The sequence below is a fragment of the Gasterosteus aculeatus genome, chromosome 2 (assembly GCF_964276395.1).
Source record: "Gasterosteus aculeatus chromosome 2, fGasAcu3.hap1.1, whole genome shotgun sequence".
NCBI classification, from domain to species: Eukaryota; Metazoa; Chordata; class Actinopteri; order Perciformes; family Gasterosteidae; genus Gasterosteus; species Gasterosteus aculeatus.
The window spans coordinates 1960920-1988435 of NC_135689.1; the positions used below are offsets into that span (position 1 = coordinate 1960920).

The window sequence follows — 27516 nt, forward strand, 5'->3', positions numbered from 1 at the left end:
GCGTCACGTGTCCCCGCGGGGTGTTTCCACACAAACGGAGTCAAACCGCCGATGTCACACTTCTTCTCTCCTCCTGGACTCCACGCGGCCCGCCGGCGAGTTCCTGGTTGTGCCACAAGAGGGGGTAAGATACAGCCCCCCCCTGCCCCCCCCCACTGAGCCCTATGGCAACAGAGACGCACGAGCCTCACATTGGACCCATGACGACCCCGAATATTACAACGACAATAACACGTGTTATTACTAATAATAATGTATTGAATGGCAGGATTCGCCCCGGGGGGGCGGGCGGGGGGGGGGGGGGTTGTGATAACTCGCCTTAGATCGAATGGACACGCGCGCACGGTGCGTTCACGTTGTCTCATTTCCTGGCTCTGCCCAGAGAGAGAGAGAGAGAGAGAGAGGGGGGGGGAGAGAGGGGGGAGGAGGAGGAGGAGGAGGAGGAGGAGGAGGCTCCAGATACCAAGACACGGAAAAGCAGGGAGGGCAGCGCGCGAGAGGAAAAGGGGGCTGGTGGAGGAAGAGGAGCGGGGCGCACAGGGGGAATAACACTTAGAGAGCATCCAGAGGAGAGGAAGGACAGCAGAGAGAGAGAGAGAGAGAGCTTTGGACCCCCCCCCCCTCTCTCTCCTCCTCCTCCTCCTCCCTTCCTTTCTTTCTCTCAGGCTGTCACACCGGGTTGGACCTCCGAAGGACCGACAGCGCGTCCGCAGCCCAGAGCCCCCCCATGGGGTAACAGGTATGTCTGACTTCCTCGTATCACTCGCGCCCCCCCCCCCCCCCCCCCCCCGCCGCTCTCCATGCCGTAACGCGGTCCGGGGGGGGGGGGGGGGGTTACTTCGTGCTTTCAGTGCATCATGTCAACAATTAGTTGTTCTCTGCCTCGCGGAGGCTCCGCTGGCAGGTCGGCGGGCGCGCGACGCCCGATGCGATGGTGTGTTACAGTGTGTGTTACAGTGTGTTACAGTGTGTTACAGTGTGTGTTACAGTGTGTGTTACAGTGTGTTACAGTGTGTTACAGTGTGTGTTACAGTGTGTTACAGTGTGTTACAGTCGGGGGGGGGGGGGGGTACGGAAGGGCCTGTCTGTTGCCACTTGTCTTCTCTTTGACTCCATGGGCATCATGTCAGCGTTGATTCTGACAGCTGAGGGGTCCGCCTACCTGTTCGTGACAGCCAGCGGTCTGTTGACACTGCTTGTTTTTGTTGTTTGTTGTTGTTTGTGTTTTTTGGAGGGGGGATGGGGGGGGGGGGGGTGTTGCACGTTGTGCATTTCATACATTACGGAGCCGAATTAAAGCGACAGTTTTTTAGGAGAAAACATCTACTCTCTATTAAGTCCAGACGGGTTTTATTCGAAGTTAAATGAGACCGGAAGCGGATCCACCTGCAGACTGATTCACGTCGTGTGTCCGCGTGTTGGAACAGCTGATCCGAGTTGGACGAAACCAGCGGGGAGATTTGCAAAGTTTTTGTCTCATGTCAACGGCATCAGTGCGCGTGTGCGTGTGCGTGCGTGTGCGTGGGGGGTCGATCGTGCGCAGATATCGCGCCGCACACAGCGGACTGTGAAGCTCCGCGAAGCCGCTTGGAGGGGATTCAAAATGAAAGCGCTCGGAGCTGCCGGGGAGAGACGAGAGGGTTTAACCCCCCCCCCTCCCCTCCCCCTCCCTCCCCCCCTCCCCCGATTAACCTGGGGGGGGGGGATTCTCCAGCTGGAATTTTTTTGCTGCGTCAAGACCCAACATTATGGTCCTGAGGGGGGGGGGGGGGGCTCAGGTATTTAATTGTTCAGTTCATCATCTGATCTGGATTGAGGGTTAAAAAGTGTGTATTGTCTTCAAGTGTGTTTTTTGAAGCGGAGAGCGTCTCTCTCTCTCTCTCTCCCCCCTCTCCCCCATTGTCTCCCTCCTCTGCCCCTCCATTTTCTACCGCGTGTGACAGAGAGAGAGACCTGTGACACAGATCTCATGTATCATCATCATCACCATCATCATCAGTGTCATCGCAGGCAAACTTTAGTGGTAGAAGGTACCGGAGGCCTGAGGGACGGGATCTCCTCCCTGACAGCGGCTAACTGGATCTCTGGGATTAACAGACCGTCTAGTGATTTTTCCAAATTGTCTTAGGCCCTCGCTGGATTTGTCTGCTTGTTTTGTCCTTCCCTCTACTGCTAAGATCTGGCGCTTGATATGATAAACCCCTCCAACGTCTCTTTAATTCAATTACTCGTGTGTGTGTGTGTGTTTGCGTGCACGTCCATCTGTGCACATTTTGTACCTCACCAGCAGCAGACATCTTTCCTTTTTATTTTTTTTTCTTCTTCTTTCTAAATGCCGACAATCCTCAAACTATAAAGGCGTAGCCCCACCTCACCCCACATCCTGGCCTGGACCATCTCCCAGAATGCTTTGTGTACGTGTGTGGGCAGAGCTGTGTCGAAACACAAGAGCGGTGGACGTCGGGTGTGTGCCTACACACGTGTGTGTGTGTGTGTGTGTGTGTGTGTGTGTGTGTGTGCACCGTCTCCATCTGCGTGTTCCACGGGGGGAAAATGTTACACAGACCAAGACAGCAGCTACGAGGAGGCGAGGAGGAGGTGTGTAGGCAAGGAGAAAAAATATTAGCGTCTTGGAGGATTCGGAGGAACTCTCGTGTCGTTCGCCAGCGCCGCTTTTCACTTTTCAGCCGATTAAAGACGAGCGACTCGAGCGGTTTGCATGTGTGACATTTTGTCCCGAGTGCGGGACTCGATGCTTCCTGGGGGGGGTCACGCTCCGGGGTCGGACGGCCCACCTGAGATGTCTCCGCGAGGTGTTCAGAGAGGGGGGGAGGGGAGGGGGGGGCAGAGGTGGCTCCGTTCTCTATGAGCTGTGTGGTATAGGCGGGATTGGATAGGCAAACACCTGAAGATGCAACCCCCCCCCCCGTCCCCCGTCCCCCCCCCCGTCCTCCCCTCCCTCAGAGACAAAATGTGTCTTTGTTAACCGTGAGCTGTAGGTTTGTCTCCTGGCGCGTGCGTTCCCTCTGTAAAGACTCAGCAGCCTTGTATACTGCGTTTATCCCCGTGTCTCCACCCCCCCTCCCCCCCTCCCCCCCGGCCCCCCGCCCCCCTCACACCGGGACTCACTCGTTAATGTGCGCACCTGTTCGGCGAACACACCGAAGTGACGCGTTGACACGGCCTCCCACACGGCCTCAGTTCACCAACAACTCCGTCTTCCCTTCGTCCACGCCGGGAATATCATCATTCGCTAAACAGGTTCTGGTACACATGACCCCCCCCTCCCCTCCCTCCCTCCCTCCCTCCCTCCCTCCCCCCTCCAGCCTAACCAGCTCCATCCCCCATCCCCTAATAACTCCCAAGGCTTTTTAGCTTAACTGCCTCTATAGCTCATTGTGCAGCGCTGAATACAGGTGTTCCTAATCCCTGTGGGGTTACACGGATGCTGTGGGGGATGTGTGTGTGTGTGTGTGTGTGTGTGTGTGTGTGTAACAGCTGTCCTCCCTATCCACCTATCTGACATGCCCCCCCCCCCCACACACACACACACACACAGCAGACATAACAGGTGAGTTTAAGACATGCTCTAAACGACACACACACACTGTCTCCCACCACTTGTCTTTTCACGTAGGTGTTAATATTTCATAGCTGTGCGTGTGTGTGTGTGTGTGTGTGTGTGTGTGTGTGTGTGCGTGTGCGTGTGCGTGCACACCTGCGCGCTGGGTAGGATGTCAATGAACGCAACGAGCTTTCTTGTTCTTTCCTTTTGTTCTTTTGTCCCTGGGTTTTAAAATTGGAAAGTAATTTGCTGCTTTGGCTCCTCGGTTGAAAACATTTTTTTTTTCCAGAATCTACGAGTGAGAATCGGAAAGCAATTTATAATTTGTTTGTTTCTAAAAATAAATGCAGGAGGGGTCTTGTGCAGCGATGGTGGCGAGATGTCAGAATGTTTTCCTGAGGAAGTTGTTGATGTCGTCAGAACACCTTTTTCTTGGATCACACACTCTGAGGGTTTTGTGTGTTTTCTCTTTCGTTTCGGATATTCCAAGTAGATCGACGCCAGCGAACGGCGTTCGTTTCGCGTCGGGTCTATTAAACGCTCATAGCGACGGCGTCCAATTCCCAGTTTTGTCCAAAATCAAAAGGATATTCTGTTTGGTCCCAGAGTGGATTCAGGAAAAGAGGAATGTTCACATTTAAGAACCTGTAACCAAAGAATTATGACCCTTTTTTGAAGAAGATTTTTTCTTTTTCTGATCAATCGATTGGTCGTTTGCTTTGTAAAATGCTCACAAGTGGTAAAAAACTAAACCGGTGTTTCCCAAAACCTGAAACGACGTCCACAAAAGTCACTTTACAAACACAGGAAGCAAGAAAAAACCTTTTCACAAATCCAGAATCTGAACCCAAAACAGGGTTTTACGCCCCATGATTGTTTTTTCATCAGTCTTTGGTCCATAAAACCTTTGACAAAATATCTCATATAATATGTAAGTTTCCCAAAGTCCAGAAAAGTCCCTTTTTTGCCTGTGAAGGAACCTGATAGTCACAGAAACTGATTGATCGATTGACTAACCTGCTGATTGATCAGCCTGATGACCTTTTTTCATTTGACTTCCAGCAGAAAGCGAATAAATAAACACACTTTCTTCCCCAAGTCGTCTCTTCGTCCCGAACCGCCGAGTCTCCGCTGAAGCATCGCAGCGTTTTCACCAAATCCACATCAAACATTAAGAACTCGAAGGTTTGGAGGAGAGCGCGAGGAGCGTCTTTGTTGGAGCCTGAAAGCCGCGTGCGAGCGCGTACGGCCGCAAGTTGTTATTTGCCCGGCGAACGTCTTTCATACACAGCGTGAGCGTTTGATGAGGAATTTGAGCGCCTTTGAGCAAATACGCCTTTAGAAACAGTCGACTGGCCTCGGGGCTGAGGAGAGATTTCCATATCAAAGCTCAGGTGAGCGAGGGGGAGACAAGAGAGGAAGGGGAGAGGAGGGAGAACGGGGAGAAGAAGGTGGGAGGAGGAGGAGGAGGAGGTGATGAAACAGACATCCACTCCAAAAGCGTCCCAGCCTCCGTTATTCATCTCCCTCTTTTCTGTCTGCCGGAGATCGTCTCCATGAAGCAGGAAGTTGGTCCTCACACTTTCCTCCCGGGTCACGCTGGACTCTTGTCCCACAATGCAATGCGGTAACGTCGGGTCTCACCGGCGATTCGGCGTAAGATCCCTGTACACACTTCCTGTTTATTCCCACACGCTGTGAAAGCACGCGTGTGTTCTCCGTGTTCCCAACAACCCTCTCAATGAACAATACAAAAAAAAAAGAGTTATTACCGAAGCATAAAAGCATAATTTAGCCTGAAAATATTTCTCTTCTTTAGCTACAAGTATCAGACCCGACCCCCGTGGAATTGATGGCGCCTCTCTAATTAATGGAAACAGTTTGTCGCTTTCAAACGTGGGAGTGTGTGTGTGTGTGTGTGTGTGTGTGTGAACATCACCCCGCTTTGTGGAGTTTTGTAATCCAGCCGTGGACTCCGGCTAGAGTGCTAAAGTGCTGCTAACAAGGCCTATTTAACATTCTCTCCCCTGCTCAACATACAATTATTCCACTCCGCTGCCATTAACATGTACAGTAGGACCGGGCTTTTAATTGGGCCGATATGACTAATGCCAGATCAACTTGGATTCGCTAATTAGTTTTTTGCTTTAAAAGTGCCATCAGGACATGAAATATTCATTGATGTGAGGTGGAGCGAGGACTGTGGGTGGTATTAGTGGGACGTTAGTGGTGCGGCGGCGTGCCGGGAGAAGAGACTGAACCTACGGCGGCCCGCCGCCGCCGCGTATTCATACTTTGAATGAGGTGTTAGCGGCTTTTTTTTTTTTTGGTCATAATTTAAGACACCCACACGCATTCATCCCTCACACACACACACACACACACACACACACACACCTCCACTCTCAGCCTCACAAGGCCACCTCCTCTTCTTCTTCTTCTTCTTCAGACCCCACTTCCTCCTCCTCCTCCTCCTCCTCCCCCCCCCCCCTTCATTCATTCTGTTGTTTCTCTTTTCTTTCCTCCTCATCCTCATGTCCCTTTTTTTTTTACTCCTCACTTTTTCCGGTTCCCTTATTTCACTGCTCCCTCGCCTCTTTTCTCCTCCTCCTCCTCCTCCTCCTCCTCATTTGCCTGCGTTTCCTCCTCGTCCACGTTCTCCTCCTTTCCTTTTCCTTTTCCCTCCCACTCGTTAATCTCCCACCTCTCCTCCTCCTCCTCCTCCGCTGTAAGTGGGCCAGGTGCCTCCTGTGGCCTCCCCTACTCCATTTCTCATTTTCACCCTTCCTCTACTCCCTTTCTCATTTTTATCCTTCCCCCTGACCCTCGCTCATATTTATAAATCCCCTTCATGGGGCAAAGTCACAGATTTTCATTTAAACAAATGTAAAATGTCACGTAGGAGGCAGCACGGCGGCGCCTGAGCCGCGACCCACTGGTGAGAGTTCATATGTTGCATTACAAACACGTACTTGTACCTAGATGGACATAGACTATAGTATGTGTACGTACGTGTACGTGTACACGCCACCTCGTCCTCATCAAACGGGGACGTTTCACTCTGCTTCTGTTAACAGCACTTTAACAGAACATTTAAAAGTTTCGACCCAAGACGCCGATCGATTATCCAGCAAAGATGGAGGTTTATCCTGGAAGGAAAAGAAGGCCTTTTGTAGTCCAACGCACAAAAAGAACGAAAAGTGTTGTTGGCCATCGCAAGAACCGCGGTACAGGCACACCTTGTCACATGACACGGCGTCACATGACACTCGGTGACGTCGTGCAGAGTCTGACTTATGAAATCTCGATGCTCGTCCACCAACGAAGACACTGCAGTTTCTTTGTTTTCACTCCTGGTGCTCCTGATGCTCCTCTGTGTCGACTCCTCCTACTCCTCCTACTCCTGAAGGTCCTTTCCAGAACCTCCGGGCTGAACTTACCGCTCGCGCTCTCTGAAAGCGATCCGGGAAAAGCTCCTCGGTTCAGTTCCCTTTATGAAGGACAGCGGAGGATCCCGTCCAAAAGGGAACAGAAGTGAGTAGCTTCACATCCCCTTTCAGTGGCGAGGGGCAAACTCCCCCCAACGGCGCCCGTCCCATGTGGCATCCACACGCACAGACACACACCACTCACGCACAGACACACACGACTCATGCACAGACACACACCACTCATGCACAGACACACACCACTCATGCACAGACACACACCACTCACGCACAGACACACACCACTCATGCACAGACACACAGGACTCATGCACAGACACACAGGACTCATGCACAGACACACACCACTCATGCACAGACACACACCTCTCATGCACAGACACACACAACTCATGCACTGACACACACCACTCACGCACAGACACACAGGACTCATGCACAGACACACACCACTCACGCACAGACACACATCGCTCATGCACAGACACACACAACTCATGCAGAGACACACAGGACTCATGCACAGACACACAGGACTCACGCACAGACACACACCACTCATGCACAGACACACAGGACTCATGCACAGACACACACCACGCAAGCACAGACACACACGACTCATGCACAGACACACACGACTCATGCACAGACACACACGACTCACGCACAGACACACACCATTCATGCACAGACACACACCACTCATGCACAGACACACACCACGCAAGCACAGACACACACGACTCATGCACAGACACACACCACCCATGCACAGACACACAGGACTCATGCACAGACACACAGGACTCATGCACAGACACACACCACTCATGCACAGACACACAGGACTCATGCACAGACACACACGACTCATGCACAGACACACACCACTCATGCACAGACACACAGGACTCATGCACAGACACACACGACTCATGCACAGACACACACCACTCACGCACAGACACACACCACTCATGCACAGACACACACGACTCATGCACAGACACACACCACTCATGCACGGACACACACCACTCATGCACAGACACACACCACTCATGCACAGACACACACGACTCATGCACAGACACACACCACTCATGCACGGACACACACCACTCATGCACGGACACACACAACGCATGCACAGACACACACCACTCATGCACAGACACACACCACTCATGCACAGACACACACCACTCATGCACAGACACACAGGACTCATGCACAGACACACACCACTCATGCACAGACACACACGACTCATGCACAGACACACACCACTCATGCACAGACACACACCACTCATGCACAGACACACACCACTCATGCACGGACACACACAACGCATGCACAGACACACACCACTCATGCACAGACACACACGACTTATGCACAGACACACGCCACTCATACACGGACACACACAACTCATGTACGGACACACACCACTCATGCACGGACACACACAACTCAAGTACGGACACACACGACTCATGCAGAGACACACACGACTCACACACGGACACACACCACTCATGCACATACACACACGACTCACGCACAGACACACACCACTCATGCACAGACACACACCACTCATGTACGGACACACACCACTCCTGCACAGACACACACCACTCCTGCACAGACACACACCACTCATGCACAGACACACAGGACTCATGCACAGACACACACCACTCATGCACGGACACACACAACGCATGCACAGACACACACCACTCATGCACAGACACACACCACTCATGCACAGACACACACCACTCATGCACAGACACACAGGACTCATGCACAGACACACACCACTCATGCACAGACACACACGACTCATGCACAGACACACACCACTCATGCACAGACACACACCACTCATGCACAGACACACACCACTCATGCACGGACACACACAACGCATGCACAGACACACACCACTCATGCACAGACACACACGACTTATGCACAGACACACGCCACTCATACACGGACACACACAACTCATGTACGGACACACACCACTCATGCACGGACACACACAACTCAAGTACGGACACACACGACTCATGCAGAGACACACACGACTCACACACGGACACACACCACTCATGCACATACACACACGACTCACGCACAGACACACACCACTCATGCACAGACACACACCACTCATGTACGGACACACACCACTCCTGCACAGACACACACCACTCCTGCACAGACACACACCACTCATGCACAGACACACAGGACTCATGCACAGACACACACCACTCATGCACAGACACACAGGACTCATGCACAGACACACACCACGCACGCACAGACACACACCACTCATGCACAGACACACAGGACTCATGCACAGACACACACCACGCATGCACAGACACACACCACGCATGCACAGACACACACCACTCATGCACGGACACACACCACTCATGCACAGACACACACGACTCATGCACAGACACACACCACTCATGCACGGACACACACCACTCATGCACAGACACACACCACTCATGCACAGACACACACGACTCACGCACAGACACACACCACTCATGCACAGACACACACCACTCATGCACAGACACACAGGACTCATGCACAGACACACACCACGCATGCACAGACACACACCACGCACGCACGGACACACACCACTCATGCACAGACACACACCACTCATGCACAGACACACACCACTCATGCACAGACACACACCACTCATGTACGGACACACACCACTCCTGCACAGACACACACCACTCCTGCACAGACACACACCACGCATGCACAGACACACAGAACTCATGCACAGACACACACCACTCATGCACAGACACACACCACTCATGCACAGACACACACCACTCATGCACAGACACACACGACTTATGCACAGACACACACCACTCATACACGGACACACACCACTCATGCACAGACACACACGACTCATGCACGGACACACACCACTCATGCACGGACACACACAACTCAAGTACGGACACACACGACTCATGCAGAGACACACACGACTCACGCACGGACACACACCACTCATGCACATACACACACGACTCACGCACGGACACACACCACTCATGCACAGACACACACCACTCATGCACAGACACACACCACTCATGCACAGACACACACCACTCACACACGCCGATGTTGTTGTTGCGTTTTGGTTCTCGTCTTTGCTGTTGGAGTACGAGGCCCCTCCCCTCTCGCCGCTTCCTCTTTTCACCTCACTATCATTGTCTCCGCCTTTGTCTCCCCTTGGCTCTCTCTCTCACCCCCCCCCCCCCCCGCTGTGTTTTTTATCTCACCCCCCAACCTGCGGGTTGTTTTGGTGTGTGCGCTGGTGGGGGGCTGATTGTAGGTGGTGTGGACGGACACATGATACACGTCTCACACACATGAGGGAATGTGCGACTTCATCAGAAAGAAGAGGTTTCCGAGGTGAGCGAGTTTGCACAGAGCGTCCATTGTCTCCCGCTGTGTCTCGTGCTGTTTGTCCGCGGCGCTTCTTCTCCGCCAGAATCTGAAGTTCTTTCCGTTTGAAGACGCAAAAGCCCCAAAAAGCCCCAAAAAGCCCCCGCGAGCCATGAGATCTGTTCATGTGAGCCAACAGGTGTCAGTCAAACGTCACAGCGCATCGGAGCGAACGCGCTCCGGGAGAAGGGACGCGCGGAGGGGGAGGTTGACAGGCGTGGACACGAGCGGACAGGTGAGGCATTTTGTCCGGTCGCTCCTCGTCAATCACGCGGGCGCGGCGGCGGGTCCTCGGGCCCTCCGGCTACCAAGCGAGTCGCTTGTTTCAAACGAAAAAAACTTCCCTCAAACCCAAACTATCATTATTCTAAACGTGTTTTACAGTCCGGCTTTGAACAGCAGAGACCCCGGCGACAAAGAACGTCAGTGACTCTGAATCAGAAAGAAGTGTCTCCGTGTGTCCTCCCGTGTCCTCCCTCAGTCCACGAGAAGAGAAGCCCGCGAGGTTCTGCAGGCCTTCAATCTCCAGCCACACTGACGCCCATTTCTTCTTCTTGTTGATGCCTCAACACTTCTTTTCCTACATGGCTTTGTTTGCCCCCCTCCGCCTCCCCGCACCCATCTTCTCCTTCTTGCACCCCCCCCCCCCCTCTCTTTCTTACCCTTCACTGTCTCTTTCCTGACTCCAAAAGCACGTCTCTCTCTATATTTAGATGCTCCTCTCCTCTCCCCCTTCATTCCTCTCCCTTTATCTCACCTCCTCTTTCTGCTTTCTGTTGAAGGACAGATTCGCCGCTCCGAGTTTCATCCGCCGTGTATTTTAGCTGCTTTTTTTTTTTTTTTGATCAGCTTGATGAGTGACAACGCAGCCGTCGGCTATTATACACAAATGTGTTCTTTCCACGAGCACTTCTCTATCTATATGTAAATCGCTCGCACGCCGGTTCGCCGCTAAGTTGTGAGTGGGGCAAAGTTAACACGGGTAAATTATGTGTTTTTCCTCGTTTGTGCGCGCTCTGGAGTGTTTGTCAATTTGATTAGCTGGGAGTGAAGTCTCATTTAATATTTGCTCGGCGGGGGGGGGTTGTGTGTGTGTGTGTGTGTGCGCGCTTGTGTTGTCCTTGCGCGTACACACTTGAGCCGCGGCCCTTTTGCTCCCCTCCTCGCAAGGAGCTCGCTGTAAGCCGCGGCCGCCGCGCGCGGCGGATTCCAGAGAGATGCCTCTGTTTGCCGTCTGACAGGGGCGACGCACGCACGCACAGACGCACGCACAGACGCACTCTCCGGACACCCGCCTCGGCACCAGATAGCGACTGGCCACCGGCGGCGGTGAGTCACCCACCGTCGAGAAACCACACGTTTGAACAAACAACGATTAGCTGTTTTTGCAGGCGTCTCAGACGCCGATTCCTGCAGATTCATCGCGTGACTTTATGGTTTCTTCGTCATGGCAACCCCTTTGTGCCGCCCCCCCCCCCCCCCCCTCTCGCGCTGTTCACTCTCGGGGTGTGTGGTCGGAGGTCGTGACAGGCGTGACGCGTTGCTCTATTCTTTACATCGCATCCGCATCCGGCGGTTTAACCACAGACTGCATTTAGGAAGCGGGAGCAGACGTTGCGACGTCAGCCGTCCCCTTGCGGCCCCGCGGAGCTTTACTGTGATTGACGGGTGTCCAACAGAGACGTGTGCCGCGTCCTTACGTCCCCGCAGGTGCTTCTGTTCGCTGTTTGCACGAAAACAACAACACGCCGACGGCAGAAAGGGGTGGACACTACTGCGACGACTACGTCCACGTCTTAAAGACGGTCGGCGGCTATAACAATGAAAAGTAAGAGGCCGAAGGAATGTGGACGTCGCCGTCTACATGCAGGCCGCCTGCGCAGCTCAGATCCGACGCGGCTCCATCTTCGGCCCACTTTGACACGTGGAAGCTTCCGGACTGCTTTCAGAAAGGCCCGTTCCTGTCCCAACATGTGTATTTGCCTCTTCTTCTCTTTACTCCACCGGCCCTCACACTCGAGCCCTCAATCCGACACCTCCGAGATGAAGTGGAACACCGGCTGCGAGCCTGCGCAGCCGAGTTCCAACATTTAGCTGGGAAACCTCTCCCAGAAAGCTGGAGGCCGACGCGGCGGCGATTTCAGAGATGTGGATTAATTAGGAACGGGTGTAATGTGCTCGTGTGAAACTGAAGTCAGTCGGCAAATCGCAGTCCCGTTTCACGGCTGACAAAGCGGAGCGCGGTTCTGCTTTAACGCTTCGCTTCCCGAACAGAACTCTTATTTCCTTTGCGGTCTCTGCAGCGCGTCCGATTGCTTGTTTTCATTGCCTCGCAGTTCTCTGCGTGTCTGTGTGAGATGCATTTTTAATTTGGCAGCGTGAGGTCGCAGTGACATTTGACCACCAACATTCTAAACGGCCCTTTCTTCGCCGCGAGTGGACCTTTGTGCTGAATTAAAAAACAAATTGGCTCGAGGTGTTTCCGGTGTATCGCGTTGACGAGAACCGGCGTCCTCCCGACCCCACAGATGAAAGCGCAGAAACGTAACAAAAAGAAAGAAATGACAGAACAATAAAGGAACGCACTCATGCGCTCATCTTGCTATTAGACAATGTCACACCTTAGAAACGCCACCTCACCATGAATTCCCCCCGTGACATCAGCAGATGAGCCCCCTGGAGATTCACAGCAATCTCCCCCCACCTGCACAACCAGATACAGACACTTCCTGTAGGTGACATCACCCGCTGACCCTCTGCTGTCTGACAACTCTAATTTACAGGAAAGTACAGTTATGCGATTTCTTTGAAACTGGTTTGGTTCCCGAGGTGATTAATGAGGGTGTGAAGATGAAGAAGTGAAAACGTGACTAAATGGACCGATGAGCGCACACACACTCACCACTTTTGGGCTCGTGCGGTACTTGTGATCGCACCCCAGCCGTCTCATCACCAAACTCCCGTCCGGAGTGGATGAGCCGGAGGTAGGTCTTGACATTTGAGTGACACCTCCCGTAACTCACAGCCTCCCCAGCGCTCCGCCCCTGTTTGCGTAGGTGGCCCATCCCGGCCTTCAAACGGCAACGCATGGCAAACAAAAGCCTCTCTGTCTGGCTCGCTGTTCCTTCGCCCCCTCCCCTCCCCTCCCCTCCCCTTCTCTCCCTCTCCTCCCATCCTTTCGCCCTCTTGTTCCACTCCTTTATTTCCGGCTCTCCCTCCCGCCTGTGCATCGCCTCTTCCTGCTCCCCTCGGCGCTCCCCCCTCTCTTCATGGTGGGTTCTCCGACGGTGGTAATGAGATGTTTCGTTATTTGCATTTCACAGCTTTTAATAGAGAGAATTTAGGCTAAGCCCCGGGTCGTCAGTCAGGGAGTTACCAGGGGAGACATGGCAGGCCGAGGGGCCTAGAGAGACAGGTAGCCCAGAAACCTCACGGAAAGGAAGGAAAGTGAAGGAGGAAGACACGGGGAAAGACAAACGGAGACACAGGTGGATGTAATGATACCAAATGTCAAATAAAAAATAAATAAAACGCACATTACTCACATGGCAGTTTATATGGCATCTTGTTTTCTCCCCTTATTAGGGCCCGATCAGGGCTAAAGACTAAAGACCACCGATTAGGGCACAAGGTCTTGTTTTCTCCACTAAAGACCACCGATCAGGGCACAGGTCTTGTTTTCTCCACTAAAGACCACCGATTAGGGCACAGGTCTTGTTTTCTCCACTAAAGACCACCGATTAGGGCACAGGGTCTTGTTTTCGCCACTAAAGACCACCGATTAGGGCACAGGGTCTTGTTTTCTCCACTAAAGACCACCGATCAGGGCACAGGTCTTGTTTTCTCCACTAAAGACCACCGATTAGGGCACAGGTCTTGTTTTCTCCACTAAAGACCACCGATTAGGGCACAGGTCTTGTTTTCGCCACTAAAGACCACCGACCACTAAAGCCCACCGATTAGGGCACAGGTCTTGTTTTCTCCACTAAAGACCACAGATTAGGGCACAGGTCTTGTTTTCTCGACTAAAGACCACCGATCAGGGCACAGGTCTTGTTTTCGCCACTAAAGACCACCGATTAGGCCACAAGTCTTGTTTTCTCCACTAAAGACCACCGATTAGGGCACAGGTCTTGTTTTCTCCACTTAAGACAACTGATTAGGGCACAGGTCTTGTTTTCTCCACTAAAGACCACCGATTAGGGCACAGGTCTTGTTTTCTCCACTAAAGACCACCGATCAGGGCACAGGTCTTGTTTTCTCCACTAAAGACCACCGATCAGGGCACAGGGTCTTGTTTTCTCTACTTAAGACAACTGATCATGGCACAGGTCTTGTTTTCTCCACTAAAGACCACCGATTAGGGCACAAGTCTTGTTTTCTCCACTAAAGACCACCGATTAGGGCACAGGTCTTGTTTTCTCCACTTAAGACAACCGATTAGGGCACAGTATCTTGTTTTCTCCAATAAAGACCACCGATCAGGGCACAGGGTCTTGTTTTCTCAAGGCTTGGAAGGGTACCCCGCAAGGCACTTCATCAGGTTTCCACCAAATGTCTTGGCTGGAGATATCCAAGAGATGAGTTGTCATGATTGACCCCTGGACAGGTACCTAAACTTATCATGTGTTTGCTGCTGTTAAGGCCTCCCAGAAGGCGATTGATCACCGGCATCGTCTTAGATTGTCACTCAGGGATGATCCTCGTCCATCCTCGCTATGCCTGGATTTCCATTAGATCACCATAGGCTCAACACCTGTGCGGTCGAAGGTGAGAGGACCAGGTGTCAGGAGGCTCGGAGCTGAAGAATTCCACAAATTAAGTGTCATAAGCCGGACGGGAGGCTTACACCGGACGACCTTTTAGCCAGTACGCTGGACGCCAACACGTGCAGAAAGCAGGATGAGCGGCGTGCGGGTTCTTCAGGTGTACCCTGTGGACGCAGAGGGCCCAGGTGTTGTTTTTGGGGCGGTGCGTGGAGGGTGAAAGGGTGAAGCAAGGGATGACGGGAGTAGTACTAAGTCTCCCTAAGCCTTCAGCATCCTCTTTGGTCCCACTCCACATGACGTGGCCATACTTGTCTGAGTCAATCTCTTCCTCCACCTTCACAACTTGGATGCCGTCCAAGGAGACGGAGAGTGGACGGAGAAAGGGACAGCGGCGAGGTGGCGGCGCGAAGACGTGGCGTGATCAGAGCTGCTGGGCGAGAGGGAGAAGATGAAGGTGGACAGATGGACACGCTGAAGACAGGAACACGTGCGGCGAGGCACGTAGAAGAGGGACAGACAAACATGAGCTCATTTTTGAAATAAAATAAAGAGCGAGACATTCACAGGTAACAGCTTTGACGCGTTGCTTTTTCTAATTGCATGCCTGCCTCTGCCTAGCGGCGTGTGCACGTGTGCATAAGTGTGTGTGCTGGTGTTATTTTTGTCCGTGACCGCCTTGTTGATGGGCTGCCACCCCGGCTTGTCCCGGAAGGGCTGCCAGCTCCGTCGGATTGGGGATTAACCCCGGGATAATGGCCTTGATGCCCAGTTGAGTGGAAGCAAAGCTGTTTAAAAAATATTGGCTGCCTGAGTCACTCTCCCTTCCTGTCCCCCCCCCCCCCCCCCCTTTTTTTCAGCCTTTATCTTAGTAGCTTTGCCATCTCTGCCTTTTCTGTTCCCTTTCTTTTTTAATCTGTTATCCAATTTTTGGAGTCGTCCTCTGGCGTTTTCTCCCTTTTTCCCCCCCATTGTTTTTCTGGCATGTTTGCTTTTCATGCCAGTCACATTCATCACACATTCGAGATTATACAAAATAAAAGCAGCAAACTTTTTAAGCCCACTGCAACTTTCTTCATTTCTTTAAGTAGAACTAATAGATCTCATTCTGGCAAATACACTAATGGCTGCGCTCTGTCATGTTGTTGAAGAAAAGTGCCTCCACGTCCAGCGGAATATCATCTGAATTCAACTTATGCTTGCCGTCATTTTCCCCCACGTATTTCTCTCTAATTATGTGGGAAAATGCCTCAGAGATATTAGCATAAAACCAGGGAGATTCTCTTATTCTCTTTCTCGAGGCTCGCATCGTTTATTTTACTATGGCTCAAGCTTTAAATAATACATGATTCATTTAGTGTTTGGCTTTTCCACACCAGCTGCCTGCTGCGATACGGCAGCGTTACGTTGCTTTTTTACTTAAGCTGATGCAACGTTGTAGCTGAGGCCGAGGTGGTTGACAATATAAATGGCAACTCTTGGTCACCAAATCCTGACTTTACACCCCCCCTTCCTCCCTCTTCACATTCGTTCACTTCTTCAATCTCCGGACAGTTTGCACTGAATCCGTTGTGCTGATTTTAAACAACGACGCCAAGATAGTGAAAGTCAAGATGTGAAAAGAAGGGAATTCGGTGCCAGTAGACGATCCTTTTAAAGTGGAGGTGATACTAAGCGATAACGCGTCGGGATGTATGAAGATTGGAGATGGAGTCAGCTGACAAACTCTCCTGATATGTATCATTTGATTTGAACGGAATAGAACTTTTAGAACGTTTAGAGACGAAGACACGGAGGACTCGTTCAGAGGACGGCGGCGCGGTGGAGACCTTCCAATGACAAAGAGGCCCCGCCCTAAAGCGTACCTGGCTTTATAGTCGATTTAACTCCAGTAAATGCCAGTGCAGAAATGCAAAATAAAAACAATTACGTTTGGTATTTCCTGCGTTAGCAGAAACCAGTTTACACATCAAGCGTCTCTTTTTAAATGTCAGTTTCCCCCCCTTTATTTATTGATGGGATTTATTTAATTATTTCAATCCAGCACGAGGGTCCCTGCGAACCGCCCGTCCAACCAAAGTCCCTTTTATCAAATAATGAGCAGAACTGTTAAATTCGTCGAGCAGAAGGCCACAATTTGAATGTAGAGTGATTAACTTGGGTGGCAATTTTGCGAGCAGCGCGCCGGCCACTCGATTATAATTCGCTCTGACAGCCAACTGCAATCCCTTAGTTTAAAATAAATACAACTGAATGCGTGTGAAAGCGGTTGCTAAAAACCCACCCAAGGAACCTGGTGCCCTCCCTCCCTCTCCCCTCCCTCCCCCACTGGCGGAGAAGTGGCTTCGAGGGACAAGCCGCCTTACCGGAGGACACAAGGAGGAGGACGCCCGTCCGCTCACTCCATCACACGTCCCGCCTCCTCAGTCTCTGCTCTCTGATGTGATCGGCTCCGCTAAGCGTGTGAACGTGTGCGTTTTAGGGGGTCCTGCGTGTGCGTTGAGGGGCTGTGTGTGTGTTTGTGGGTGAGCGAGGGGGGGGTTAAGGAGGGCCGTCACTTCTGATAAGGCCTCAGAAGGGTGACGGGGGACTGGGAGCCCTGGCGGCACGCCGGACTGAGACAAATAAGACCACAAGTAAGCGCTCACACACCGTCAGTCCTGATGAGTTTTTCCTGCTCTCTTTATTTCATGGTGGATTTTCATAGAGGGATGAAAAGCGTCTTTCTGCGCTGGGTGAGGCCCTGAAAGCAGCTTTAGCTCTGCAGCCTTGGTGAGGCTGCTGCAGATACGCTTCAGATGAGACAAAGACAACGCTCTCTTTCTACCTTTGTGTTGGACAAGTTCATTTTTTATCTTTCTTTCCCATCTTTTGTCATGTGTATGTGTGGAGAGAAAAAAGAGCTTGTGTTGCATCAAGGCCGTAGTCACGTGATGTAGTTGTGGTCCTGGAGGTGGTCTAAGCTCTCTGGAGAAATGGATCAGAATCAGAAAGTATTTACAAAAGACTTACAAAAAAATGTGTACATACATGTACACACACACACACGCCTAAATACGCATATCAGTGTTTCAGGCAGTAAAAACACACACTTTCTTCCCTTTTTTAAATTTGAACTTTATATATTTACCTGTATTCATTCTGATATATATATATATATTATATATGAAGCGGTTGCTAAGGAATCGAGCATAAAAAAATAGCGTGTTTGCTTTAATTCATCGTGGTTCTCGTGGTGAAAATGTTATTTTTCATGTTTACGTTTAAAAAAGGAATGTGATGAACCCTTTGGTGGATTTCTCTCAATAGATGACTTTGAAAGCACTACGGGAGTGTTTTTTTGTGGGCGTGTACGTAGCTGAGACCGGGTCCCGCCGGATGGGGGTCTCTGACTGGAGGGAATGGGACTTAAACAAGCCAATTAGCCAAGCAGAGAGTTCGGAGGTCAAGGGTCATCCCATTAAAGTTTCTCTTTGTGCCTCACTACTAACTCAGTATGTCCTCTTAGTCTGTCGAAGCCATAAATCTGATTAGAGCCCCCCGACACCCCCCCCCCCCTCTCTCTGCTGTCGTTTCACCCTCCACTGATCATTGTTTTTGTTAAATTTGAGGCACCATTTAACACGTCTTTGGTTTGGAATCGCGCCACACACACACACACACACACACACACACACACACACACACACACACACACACACAAGCAAACAAACGCGCTTCGGCGAAGAAATCCCAGTGCTCCCCTTTGTAACCACTGAGCAGCTTCTTTATCGTTGGACACACAGAACGAGAAACCGCACTAACGAACTTTAATCCCAGTTGCTGAGACTTACTCTCACGTACGCTACTCTGATGCCATCGCACTAGTTTGCGTTCAGGTCTTGAGGAACGTTGCACTGTCGCCGGAAAAAGATTCCGAGTGAAGTGAGCACCGCCCAGTTAGACTCCACCTTCGTATCGAGGCGCATATCTTGATTTTAGTTGTTTTCTTCTCCTTGAATTTGAGCAAATGGAGCCTTTAAGTTCCCGGTCATTAGCACGTTGCTGTTGCCCGCCGATCGTCGGGCCCGTGGCGGACGGGGACGGAGGTGGGAGCCGACGGAGGAGGAAGCGGGGCGCCTTGAAGGACCCTCGCCCTCGTTCAAAAAGGCGTGGGGCCAATGGCGGCCTCATTCCAGCTGCAGCTGGCTTCCTTTCACTGCTTCCTCTGAGCTACTGTATTATTTTTCTACAAATGAGCCCCGCTGACCGCGGTGGACCCCCCCCCCCAATTCCCCCGACCCCCCGACCCACCGACCCCCCCGTGTTTCACCCTCCGACACTGGCTGGAAAATATAGAAAACCAGGAAGAGAAAAACCGGTATTGAGGTATTTCTCAGGGAATAAATGACCTCCTCTGTGCTACGGATGTTCTGAGAAGGAGACTATAGAACGTGTAAGTCGATGTTCCAGTGGCCCTGAGAGAAGAATGGCGGGGGGTTCGGGGGTTGCGGGGGGTCGGGAGTTGCGGCAGGGGGGGCTGAAAGTGAAAGGTAAATACTCTCAATGCCTCCATCAGGGCAACGCGGAGAGGAACCTCGAGGTCGGGCCGCCCAATAGAAGTGAGTGAGCCGGAGGATAAAGGCGCTTCCGTCAAAAGGTGCCTTTTGAGGCCCCCCGAGGAACGCCGTTATCCTGCATCTTCATCCGTTCCTCTTCCTCACAGTTCTGCTCTCCGCCCCGGGCTGAAGACAAACGCCGGTCGAAGCGGCGAGCGAGTGAGCTCCGTCCATAGGTGGTGTGTTTGTCCCGGGCGGACGTGGGAGACGGCCGATGGATTTATCTGATCTCACAAGCCATCAGGTTGAGCGGAGCTCGGCTAAACACGACCTGAAGTGTGCCGGCACCCCCCCCCCCCCCCGAGCAAACGCCGCTGTCACCTCGGCCCACCCGGCCTGTCAGCTCTCGCGACGGCCCACGAGAGCCGACAGCTGTGGCGTCCCCAAAACAAATCACCGCCGCGTCCGGTGACACTCCGCGTCCCCGCGATTTAGCCCCCCCCCCCCGCCAAGACGAGAGCGGGAGCGGCGGCCGCTAATGCTCCGGCTAATGCGCTGCCCGCGCGCGCGTGTGTGCGGTTTGCTAACGCGGTTTATCCTCGTTTCTCTGAACGGGTCGACTTAGAGCGATGCTCATGTCTCCCTTTGTCTCCTTGTGATCGCCTCGATGGCCTTCGCCTGTGTGAGCTCGCTACCTGCACACAATGAGGGGGGGGGGGGGACACAGGTGATAATAAAAGCCTGAGGAATATGAGAATAATGATTATAGAGGTGTGATGATAGATCTGAGGTCTCGAGTTTGGCATTTCGTATCTTTATACCCGTCACCATCGGACCGTTGCCGTTTTGATATTGGGCCTTCGCCGTCTTTCTTTCTGGCCGCTGTCTTCTCGTCTTTCGGGTCGTCTCCTTCTTCGTTTACTGCAATCTGTAAGTGACACGAGCGGGTGGAGATCAGATTCTGTGTGATCAATTTTTAAAAAATTAACGACGACACAAAAGAGGCCTAAAGATGCCAGAATCAGATCAACTCCCAGACGGGACAAAGGCCTCAGTGGCCACCTGTCAATCACCGGTCGAGTGAGAGGTTTCTGTCTGTCCGGAGGAGTCGCGCCCCCCCCCCCCCGATGGACGCTGCAGGCTTAAGTCACTTCGGCCGTGGCTTCACTGACGGCCGCGCATTTTCACAAATTGGATTCTTTTCTCTTCTGTAGTTTTCAGGAACAAAAAAAAAACCACATTCGCAACCCAGACGGAAAAACCGCACCAGATCAAAAAAACGCAGAGGTGAAGGTTCAAAAGTGACTCTGCCGTCTTAACTAGACAATTGATTGGATACTCGGTCGCCGAGAGAGATGAAGAAAAGAAAAACAAGGAAGTGCGCCTGTGTTTATTGATACATTTTTAATGGTAAAGTGGTTTGTGCTAAATGAGGTGTTTTTCTCCCTCTCAACCGCTTTGTGAAAGTGTCACGCTTTTTAACTGACATTTTTAATGAGCACACACACTCTCTGTCACACACACACACACACACAAATGAACCTGTCAGACACGGTTTAAACACAAGAGATTTTTGACTATTTGTTACTGGGCTGTTTTTAGACATCAAACTACAGCGGCTGAGATGTGGTTTCTATTGATGTCATTGTTTTTATGCCTCATTCATCACTGAGATACACCGGCTCGTCTTTAAAGGAGTGGCGCGGCTAAATTTGCTCCCCCCCCCCCCAAAAGAACCCTCTGTTTTAAGCTACATCCATTACTTACAGGGTGTGGACTTGGGAGAGAAAAGCCCGGATATGTTTTCTTTAAAACGGGTTTAGATCTCATTTCTCCTTCAGTCTGGATCCAACACTTTGACTCTAAGCGCCGTCTTTCGTCTCTCCCTGCAGACGTTTTGGAGGAGAGGCCATTGCTCAGCTACACAGATGAACAACAGGAAGGAGGACATGGAGATCTCCTCTCACTACCGCCAGCTCCTCCGAGAGCTCAACGAGCAGCGGCAGCACGGCATCCTCTGCGACGCCTGCGTCATCGTGGACGGAAAGATCTTCAAGGCCCATAAGAACGTCCTCCTGGGCTCCTCGCGCTACTTCAAGACCCTTTACTGTCAGGTGAGGGACTGCTACAGGGGGCGGGGGAGTCAGATCTTAGTTGTGTTTTGCCCTTGGAGATGTTTAACAATCTTTCTTGACCCTCCAGGTTAAAAAAGGGGCGGAGCCTCACCACCAGACCACTGTCACTCACCTGGACATCGTCACGGCCACGGGCTTCAAAGCCATACTGGACTTCATGTACTCGGCGCACCTGGCCCTCACCAGCAAGAACGTGATCGAGGTGATGTCGGCCGCCAGCTACCTGCAGATGACGGACATTGTCCAGGCGTGCCACAGCTTCATCAAGGCGGCGCTGGACATCAGCATCCGCTCCGAGATGGCCGACGAGCTGGCCGAGTTCGAGATGGGAGCGGTCGCGGCCGCCGGCGTGAGCGCGGGCGGCGGCGGAGGAGGAGGGGTGGGCGCAGGAGGAGCCGGGGGCGGAGCGGGTTTAGGAGGAGGAGGAGGAGGAACTGGTGGTGGCGGCGGCGGCGGTGTAGGAGGAGGGATCATGGGCATGGCGTCTGAAGCCCTGGCCTCCATCATGTCTGGTCGCAGCACCTCGCCTTGGCTGGCGCGCCGAACCAGCCCGGCCAACTCTTCGGGGGACTCGGCCATCGCCAGCTGCCACGAGGGCGGCAGCACGTACGGCAAGGAGGACCAAGAGCCCCCCAAGAGCCACGAGAGCCAGGAGGAGGCCTGCCACGACTCCCAGCCCGCCTGGCCGCACGACTACAGGCCCGTGAGCGTCAAAGAGGAGCAGGTGTCCCCCGCCTCCTCCTCGCATCCGCGGGACACTCACAGAGGGGCGGCCCAGGGCCAAGGGGGGGAGCAAGGGGCCGGAGGCGCCGGAGCGGGAGGCGGCGAGGGGCCCTGGCAGCCCATGTCGGTGTCAGGGCGGAGGAAGAACAGGAAGAACAAGGACACCGTCAGGCATATTACCCAGCAGGCCGAGAGGAACTGGGACAGGGAGCGGGACAGGGAGAGAGACCGGGACAGTAGGCCCGGATCTCCTCTGCCCACCATGCTGGCCGTGGCGGGATGGAACTACAGCGGACAGGACATCCCAGGTAAGGCGACCAAGCCGCCTCCTGTCTTTGGAAAGTGCTCCTGCATATTTATTGCAAGAGGGTTGGAACAGACGGTGAAGGCTATTTCAGGTCCACGCATTGTTTTTAAATCGGATTTGCTGCTTAGTTTATTAGTTTACAACAGGTGGAATCCTCTTTGATTGACTTTTAAAATAGGAGGGATGGACGAAGGCCATAAGAAAGCACTTCTTTCTAGGAAAAGATTGGGATTGTGATTGAGGACTTTGAGTCTTATGAGCCATGAGTGGCTTGCGGGTTTCAGACGCCTACTTAGTTATCCAAATTGCGTAATTAGTGAACGACTGGTGAAGTAATCGGGTTAGAATAGATATTTAAGTGAGTGTTGCATCAAAACCCAAGTAGGATCTAATTCAAAAAGACACTGTCAGCAGTGGCGGTCAAACTGCCGCGTTGACGTGAGTGCCCGTGACGCCGCAGATTGCACGTGCACTCGCCGCTTCGAACATCTCAACCAATCTGAGGCGTCGCTGGTGTGCAAAACGACCTCTTTTTGCTCCTCCGGGTTTGAGATTAAGGAGCTTCCACCCTAACGTGTCGGGCCTAAGGTGATTATCTCAAATCTCGAGGCGTGAAGGGAAGCCTGCGTGGATGCAGACGGATAACACGATAACCTGCAGTTTATGTAACTCACACTCCCACATAAACAAGCAAACCTGAGCACAAACACACTCGAGCCCACGTGTTTGCTTTTGAGAAAGTGTCTCTTGATCCTCAGCTTTGCAGAATTGTTTTGTGAACTCCATTACTGTAAAAAACTAATGCATGAAAAACACTTAGCTGTGTGTGTGTGTGTGTGTGTGTGTGTGTGTGTGTGTGCGAGCGCCGCGGGGCCCGAGGCGTCGATAGGTAGATCATTAAAAGTAAGAGAAGCTAATCCTGGGCGCATTAAGGGAGTTGGCTGTGAAATGGGCACACGCGTCGCGCAGCGTAAGAAAACAGGATAATTGAATTGACCTGGGTCACCGCGCGGATTACCAGCGCGTCCTCGCCATCTTTGGCTCCTCCCCCCCCCCCCCCCTCTCTCTCTCTCTCTCTCAAGGGTTTCGGGAAGGACCTTCTGGAAAGGGCAAGACGAGGGAAAGGGAGAGAGAGAGAGGGGGGGCATCCGTACGAGCTTATGAGGATTTGTCTTATTTGCTCCTAAGTGTCCTTAGTCCCGGATTTTGTGCCCCGCAGTCAGACATCGTTACGGTGGCCAGGTACATCTCGTCTCGAGCCTCAGAGCCACGCACAGTCGCACAGTCGCACAAACGCACACAAAGCCAATGGCCAGTTTCCCGTGTTCTGCGCCACGGTAGTTTTGGTCCCCGGCTGAAGCGTTGCAGAGAAAGGAGCCGTCGTCTCCCCTAAAGGTCAGAGGAAGTCGCCGGCGTAAACTCAGCCACCAAAAGAAAGTCAACCGGCGCTTTGGGGACGCAGTGTCCCACAATGGAGGAGAGCCTTTTGTATCGTGAGGTTCACCAACCGTGCGTCACTACTCCAAAGGGGCACATCTCCTCCATACATAGGGGTAGCCTATGTGTGTTTAGGTCTGGGGGGGGGGGTCGCTGAACAGGTTTCGTGAGGCCTTTGTTGCATCGGCGTGATATTCTTCGGTTGCGGTTGAGTGCTCCTCTGTCGATGCGATGCCTTTAGGTTGCTGTTGTTGTTTTTCTTTTGACCCAGTCGGGGTGAAAGAAACAAGCAGGATCCCTGAAGGCTTATGAGAGTTTGGAGACTTAAGTCTTAAGTCTCCTTAAGTCCGGATCTTGTCACCTTGAGGAGAAGATCCGAATCAGATGTACGGGCATCTGGCAGAGCCACGGATTTAGAAAGTGATGTACAATTCTATTTAAAGTCCCTAATCACAACAATGACAGCGTTGCAAGGTGGGAGGGGGTCGACAACAAAGAGCTGTCAGGTAGTCTGACAGACTCCTCTCGACAAGAAACCACTGATTGATATGGAAAATAGCATCGACTGGATAATATAGAAAGACAATGAATGATGGATTTATTCCTCCAATACGAATCTGCGTCCTCGCTGACGATCCGCATTCGCTGCTTTTATGGATTTCTGTCGGTTAATTGAGAAATTGACCATCTCGACCGTTACCCCTGGATGTTATTGTGGCACACGGTTTTTTGTTGCGTCACGTCCTATTGTTGGTTCCCAATAAAGTGATGTGGTATAAAGGAGAGAGGGCACCTTCAGTCTGAGATTACCTTAATTGCATCATTCTTTATTGATGAAGCTCTCGGACTCTCTCTCTCTCTCTGTCCCTCTGTCTGTCTATTCACCTGTGATCGGTGTCCGTGGCTGCGCGGCGCTGTGATGTCAGGGTGGCGTTCAGGCTGTGTGTGCAGAGGGCTCAGGGTGGCGGCGTGCAGCCCGCTCTGAGGCGTTTGCGTCCCCTTGTTGACGCAAACAGCTGCGGGAATTAGGATTTGTTTTCTCTAGATCCCCTTCGCTCGCAAACATCTGCTGTGTTCATTTGATGTCATTTGCCGTCTCTCTCCCTCTGTCGCTCACACTCGATCTCGCTCTTTCTGGCGCTCTCGTCTCGGCGGCTGAAAACTTGTGAATTGTGTGAGAAAGAGTAAAAATCAGCACGGCTTGGTTTCTCAGCAACGTGTGATCATGTGCATTTATTTTTCTTGCTCAACGATATATTAGAGGTGACGTTTATTTCTTCTCTACTTCCCCTGTCTGCTCATGTCATGAAGCGTTAAATAATTACCTACTTATTTTTAGTATGGCCTCCCGCTGCGTCCTCCAGACTTGGATTAAAAAGCAGCTGCAAATCAAAGTGTTTTGAAGTATCAAACGTGAAGCTTTTATCAAAAAACAAGTCTGTATATTTTGTGGTTCGCCGCCTCGTACCAGCCTCTCTTCTTCTAGTCCTCACAGCGCTGAAGCCACTAAGTACAACATTATACTATAACATGAATCATCACTTACTAAATGAAGAAGACTGAGACCATAAACACGTTTACAATGTTCACTGAGGGAATAAATCCACAGAGAAGTAGAGTCATGTTCTCATAGACGTCTATGGGAGCAGAGGAGTCGCCCCCTGCTGGTCACTACAGAGAAGTAGAGTCATTTCCTCATAGACGTCTATGGGAGCAGAGGAGTCGCCCCCTGCTGGTCACTGCAGAGAAGTAGAGTCATTTCCTCATAGACGTCTATGGGAGCAGAGGAGTCGCCCCCTGCTGGTCACTACAGAGAAGTAGAGTCATTTCCTCATAGACGTCTATGGGAGCAGAGGAGTCGCCCCCTGCTGGTCACTACAGAGAAGTAGAGTCATTTCCTCATAGACGTCTATGGGAGCAGAGGAGTCGCCCCCTGCTGGTCACTACAGAGAAGTAGAGTCATTTCCTCATAGACGTCTATGGGAGCAGAGGAGTCGCCCCCTGCTGGTCGCTGCGCAGAATGCAGCTTTATGGCACAATTTTCAGTGGAGTTTTCTCCCCCCTTTAAACTACAGCTGGCACAGATGTAGTCTGGTAAAACATGCTGCCCTGCTATATTTCGTGACTATATTAATTTGCTGTTCAGCTCCAATCCTTTCTCATCTAGTCAGGAGGATCTTTCCGTTTGTAAATGTGTTGTTTTGTCCTCACTTTCTGCAGTATGCATCTAGTTCCCTCAAAAGTCGATGCTATTATTTCGTTCTGTTGAAGCCGGTGTCCCGTCTTTGACAGACAGACTTTTTGGCACCTTCACTGTCGGGCCGAGAGGACCGGCCAACGAAAACATCACTTTAACGATTACTTTCTTACTTCCTTTTTACTTACGGGGAAAACACCAACCTGATCTTTCTCCCACATCGTAACACAACTTTTTTTTCACCCCTCGTATTGAAAAAGAAAGATGCTCTCGTACACACAAGCACAAGCACGCACATCGTGACCTTTTAGTGGCAGCTTGGGGGATTTTGGCAATCCGTTACATGGCCGGTGTGATGTACACACGCACACACGCACACACACACACACACGCACACGCACAGCTTAGAGCATCTGATTATGTAGACGTGAACAGTTCAATCACATGTGGGTTGTTCTTTCCACTTCCCTCCAGCTGTTTGCACATTGATTGCATCGAGAATCTTTTCTGAAATCCGACATCTTTATCTGAGTCTGTGGCCTCCGAGTTCCCCTCAACCGCCAGCACGCACACGCTGACGCACAACCGACACACACACACACACGCAGAGACACCGAGGAAATAAAAGTGAAACTGTTTGCCGGTGTACTGTTTCTTCCATGTTTTGGCTTGTTTGAGCGGATTCTCCCCCGGACTTCCCTGACTGCCCCCCCCTCTCCTCCCGAAGTTGCACTTTAAGTTGCTCAAAACTTTCTCTCTTATATATCTTATGTATATATATATATATCTATATTTCTAATTCTCTTCCCTCCCCAAGTCTCTGCAGTCTAAAGGTGAACACATGAAATAATGAATC

The 27516-nt window shown here is 51.8% G+C and overlaps 1 protein-coding gene across 1 annotated transcript in view; it reads left to right on the top strand.

Moving 5' to 3' along the window:
* Positions 1-443: 443 nt before the first annotated feature.
* Positions 444-27516, top strand: part of zbtb46 (zinc finger and BTB domain containing 46) — a 54318-nt gene continuing 27245 nt past the window's right edge. Inside the window, 3 exon segments of the mRNA XM_078082109.1 lie at positions 444-739; positions 21754-21975; positions 22064-23027. Coding sequence (XP_077938235.1) covers positions 21790-21975; positions 22064-23027 — 1150 coding nt within the window. The 5' untranslated portion in view covers positions 444-739; positions 21754-21789.